Source organism: Propithecus coquereli, unplaced genomic scaffold (genome assembly GCF_000956105.1).
Source record: "Propithecus coquereli isolate 6110/MARCELLA unplaced genomic scaffold, Pcoq_1.0 Scaffold508, whole genome shotgun sequence".
NCBI lineage: Eukaryota > Metazoa > Chordata > Mammalia > Primates > Indriidae > Propithecus > Propithecus coquereli.
Genome location: NW_012150930.1, coordinates 1,024,350 through 1,030,076, shown reverse-complemented (window position 1 = coordinate 1,030,076; position 5,727 = coordinate 1,024,350). Strand labels below are relative to the sequence as shown.

At 33.2% G+C, this 5,727-nt stretch overlaps 1 protein-coding gene across 1 annotated transcript in view; it reads right to left on the bottom strand.

Moving 5' to 3' along the window:
• Window positions 1–5,727, bottom strand: part of ANKIB1 (ankyrin repeat and IBR domain containing 1) — a 185,113-nt gene that overhangs the window by 85,079 nt on the left and 94,307 nt on the right. The window contains exon 8 of the mRNA XM_012656561.1: window positions 886–1,030. Coding sequence (XP_012512015.1) covers window positions 886–1,030 — 145 coding nt within the window. The remainder of the gene's footprint in view (window positions 1–885; window positions 1,031–5,727) is intronic.

The window sequence follows — 5,727 nt, the reverse complement described above, 5'->3', positions numbered from 1 at the left end:
TGAGGCAGGAGGATTGCTTGAGCCCAGGAGTTTGAGGTTGCTGTGAGCTAGGCTGACGCCACGGCACTCTAGCCAGGGCAACAGAGCCAGACTCTGTCTCAAAAAAAAAAAAATGTTTCCTCATACAATGTGCTACTTTTCTGATAAAATATAAATAGAATCTTATGTGTAATTATTTGTTGTATTAGAACAGTAAATTTCTAAATGTTATCCCAATAATACATAAAAATCAGTATTATGATGCCTTCCAGGTTACAATGAGCTAGGCTTCTTTTTTAGAAATGCCCATATTAGCATTTAGACCTAGAAAAATCTGTACAAGGCAATTAAAATATAACTTTTAAATCACACAAAAAAGAAAGTAACTTTCATACACTTCTGAATAACTCCTGAATGAAGATAAAGACAGGAAAAAAAGATGAAAGAAGCATCATAATTCATTGTATGAAACTACTATTTGGAATAAAAAATAATACATTTATTTCCTAAGTGAGAATGTTTATTTCTAAATACTTATATTTAGGAGTACAAAATATAATGTCTTTTGGAAAACTTAAAAGTAGATACTATCTAATTTGAACATTATCTTGATCAGTTATAAAAGCACAACAGGAAAATTAGTAAATAGTTCTGAGTAATAATTTTATTTTATTTTTGTAAATGACTAATACTTTAGCCTTTCACTTTTCCTGTTATTATTATAAAATAATGCTTTATAGTTTAAAACTTTAACGTCACCATACCTTTATGGAACTTTTCTAAGAAATGAAAGTTAGAGGCATTATTTTGTGCTTTCAAAAATAAAACAAAAAGAATTAAACTGCATGTTATAAAAGTTTAATAAAATTAAAGTTATGGAAATCAGACTGATAGTTGGCAGCATACCTTAATATCAAACTGTAGATATCGTTTGTCCATCTCCTTTGAAACTACACTTTCTATGATATCCACAGGCACAAGTTGGAAGCACTCATACGCGGGGCAGAAAATGTTGTGAGCTTCGCCTTCTTGAATTTTCAGATTTAAAAACCTATTAAAATTATCAATTGACAGCAAAAGGGCAAGAATATAAGTTATGTGTACATTCTAAGAATTTTTTCATTCTTTGAATTTTCTGTTAGAGTATAATTAAAATGATACAAAGTATGGCATATCAATTATAATACTTATTACCTGCTGAGCCATTCATTTTATATAGGAATATATATGTATACACATATATATATATACATAAACGAATAGGTTTTATATAATTGTACATGTTTCTGTTTTGCTTTATCCTCTCCAAAAATTTGAAACAATATTTTTATTTAACATTAAAAATTCAGAAACAAGTAGTTTGGAAAGGTCATATTCAATTTTCAATATTCTACACCTTTAAATAAAAGGGGATGATGGCACAGAAATTAACCACGGATAATTCAAAATATTTTGGGGTGACTTTAGAATACAGCATGACTTTTTGAAGAAAAGGTTTTCATATAACATTTCATCTAGATGAATATTAAGATGAGTTTTAAATCTTGCTTTAGGTACACTAGTTGAGGTAGTAAAGAAAAGGCATCCTGTAAAGTGGCAGGAATCCAGCCCAAGGTTAGATTAAGTGGTTAAGCACAAGGTTTTGACTTAGAAAATTCCAAGTTGCCCCAATAAGTTACATGATCTTAAGTAATTTATTTAACTGTTCTGAGCCTCAGTTTTACCATATGTAAAATGGAGACAATAATATGCACTTCCCAGTGTTGTTAAATGGATTATATACGTGAAAAATTTGCATGGTACCTGGCATAGAGTAAGAATTCATAAATTTTAGCAAGGATTACTATTGTTATTGTTTGATAATGCCTGTGGAAAAGCAAGAAACAAACTTTTGAAGTGAAGATTACTGCATACTGGATTTAACACTTACACCTAAAGAAAATAAATGGAAAATCAGGCAATTAAATTACAACACTCTAGTCATCACCATCAACAGTTTAATTATTCTTCTGACTATAGTATCTTTTTCCTTTGGTTCTCTCAGTCTCTTAATTCCATTGCACTTAAAAAAAAAATCAACCTTACTGAGACCTCATCAGACCTGCTCCCTTTGCTCCATCATCTTCTTGCACACCCTCCTCTTGGCACTTCATAGAAAATAGAGTCCCCATTAGGCAGTTATCCCTCTTGAAGTCCTCTCTACCACACCCAAAACCTAGTGGTATCTTTAGTAGTAGCTTTAGCTATCTTTGTCCTCTTCCCACTCATTTCAGTGAAAGAGGGCTTCCTTTTTTACTCCCAGGCTAATTCTCACATCATCTCGCCAGCTCTGGGACTTGCACTATCCATTAACCTATCCTCTTTCTCTCTTACTCTCTAATGGCTCTTACCCTTGGGCACAACAAACATGGACAAGTTTTTCACATCCTGAAAACCCTTTTTAACCAAATGTCCCTCTATAGTTCTACTTTCCTCTCCTTTCACATCAAAGTTTCTTAACAAAATAGTTTATGATGATTTGTCATTCCTTCCTCAAGTCTATTCCATTCACTTCTTGACCTGTAGCATTCTGGCTTCTATCATGTCTTCATTGGTGGCTGGCTCTCAACAAGGCCACAATGACTACCCATTAGCCCAATTTATTCAAGACTTCTAAGATTTTATTTTCCTTGACTTCTCTGGTGCATCAGAGAATAGTTCCTTCTTGCCCAGCTGAACAGTTCCTTCTTTCAAATTCTCTCTTCCCTCTGGCTTCCAGGAATTCATTTCTTTCTTGGCATTCTTCTTACATCTGGTAGCTCCTTGTTCATTTTTCACTAGTGACTTTTCTGCTCCTGATCCTTTATATTTTATTGTTTCCTGGGTTTTCACCTCAAAATTTTTCCCTTCCCATTCCATATAATCTCCCTGGGTGACCTAAACACCCCTAACTTAAACTATATGCTAATGACTCCAAAATTTAAAGCCCAGATCTCCCTCCTTAGCTATATATCTTAAGTAGACACAGGGTATTTTCACTTAAATGTTACACAGGCATTTTAAATTCAACATGTTTTCAATTTTTCCCTCTATTGTCAATATGGTTTAAAAACAAAACCGTCTCCACAAAACTCTGATATATTCCAATGAAAGGGCATTCAATATGTCAGTTTCCAGTTAAAAATTATTTGTATTACTGTGGATACTAGGGAAAATATATTGGCAGGAGAAGGGATGAAACACTCAGGAGAAATGCTGCAGGTAGAGTAGCAGTTCTCAAAATATGATCTGTGGAGCTGTGGGGATTCCTGATACCTTTTAGGGGGTTTATGAGGTCAAAACTATTTTCATAATACTATTAAGACTTTATTTGCTTTTTGGCTAAAGCAAATTGATAGAATAAGCATAATTAATTTTATTAAAGTTGGACCCTCAGTACACATCTTTTGGGTATTCTGTGCAAAGAAACGTGAAGTAAACATAAAGAACTGCTGCTGCATACCAAAACATGAAGGTTTTGCGATAGCAAGAAAGAGCTCTTAGGAGATTGCTCAAGTTGCAAGCAGATATACTTGCTTTTTTCATTAAACACTATTTTTATGTGAAAAAATGGCTCTAAACAATGATTATTCAGACTTGGGTATATGGCAGAAATTGTTCTGAAAATGAATTAAATGACCCCATCACTTCAAGGAAAAAACAGATAGTATTTGTTGGCAATGATAAAATTCAAGCCTTCAAGTAAAATTCAGAATTCTGAAAAACTTTTATCTATTATCATGAGCTTGACAGCTTCCTAATACTTAGAGACTTTTCTGATGGGATTGGTGGTAAAATTAACTAACATGATTTTTCACCATATTTATGTATAGAGAAATATGTCAACTTTGGAGGATCTGCATAACTCAGGGAACCAATATCTTTCACGTGAATTCCAATGCATGATGTCACAAAATCATGCATGAGTAAAAGATCTATTCAAAGTGCAAGACTGATCAATGGATTTTAATGTAACAAGTACAAGAAGTCAACTGATATGGTTTCAGATTTTACACCATAACTAACCATTAAAAAACTATGACCTGTTGAGTTTTGATGTGTATCAAAAGTATCCACAATTATCTGAACATGCTATTAATATAATTCTCTCTTTTCCACCTACACATTTGTGTCAGGCCAGATTTTCTTTACCTATGTCAACCAAAACAATATATTGCAATAGACTGAATATAGAAGCAGATATGAGAATATAAGGTAGATATTAAGGAGATTTGCAAAAATGTAAGACAATACCACTCTTCTCACTAAATTTTTTTTTTTTGGAAATAGCTATTATTCATAGTAAATGTTATTTATATTAACATGTATTGGGTTTGTTATTGTTATTTTTAAATGAATTAATAAATATTAAATATTTTCAGTGTTTATTTCTAATATACTACATATGGATAGATATAACCCATATAAACAAAAGCTCTTTGGAGTCCTCAACAATTTTTAAGAGTATAAAGAGGTCTCAAGACTAAAATTCAGAGAACTGCTAACTGTAGAATTCCCTTCTCACAACAGGAATCTCTTCCTTTCAGCTATGAATAAGTTCCCTGGAAAGTTGGATATAGTTTATTTTAATATTATTTATAGCCCCTTGCCAAAGTGCATAGTTTGCTTAGACATACTACACGATGTTTGAATTTCATGCATCATAAATATATCAGAGCAGATTTAATCACCTCTGGGGAATTAAATGACAGAATTGAGAAGACCTTATTGAAAACAGGATCAGTTCCCCGTTAGACATGTTACTAATTCTCATCAAGATATAATTTTACACTAAATTTATGACTGCAACGTGGAGTTGATGAGTGTCAGTGAAAGATAAATCTAGGGCAAACTTTATCTATATTTTTATCTTGTAGGTCAGCTCCACAGATGATATCATAGATAGGCTCTCTCTGCTTATTAGAATGCTTAGGAAGATGATTAAATAAGTAACATTTACTGAGTGATTATTATGTGCAAGGCCTTGTTTTAAGCACTTTACATACATTAAGTCACTTAACAAACTGACAATAATCCTATGAAGTACTTACTATTATCACTATTTTGTAGATTAGGAATCTGAGGCACAGGCAGGTTACCATTTACTTAAATCAACATCTAATAAATGACAGAGTTGGAATTCACAACCCAGTAGTCTATTATATCCAGAATCTGAGCTTGTATCTTCAATATTAGGAAGGAAATTCTATTCTAGGCAGAAAATAATAACTCCTTTTATTTAAGCTCTTGGCGTAGATGCTTTAAAGCTGTAGTCCCCAACCCCTGGGAGGTGAGAGAGTGAGTAAAGCTTAGACCGTATTTATAGCCGTTCCCCATTGCTCACATCACCGCCTGAGCTCTGCCTCTCGTCAGATCAGTGGTAGCATTAGATTCTGCATTATAGTGAGCTGTATAATTATTCCATTATATATTACAATGTAATAATAATAGAAATAAAATGTATAATAAATGTAATGTGCTTGAATCATCCCAAAACCATTCCTCACCCCCACCCCTCTGCCCTGGGTCCATGGAAAAACTGTCTTCCATGAAACCGGTCCCTGGTGCCAAAAAGGTTGGGGACCACTGCTTTAAAGTATTAATCTGGCTGGACTAATGAGATAAGGGTTGGGAAGAGTAAGATAGATTGAGGGGCTTTCAAACTATCTGAGGACCTTTAAAAACTCTTTCTCATTTTTTAGACAACAGTTTCTTTTTCTATATGCCTAT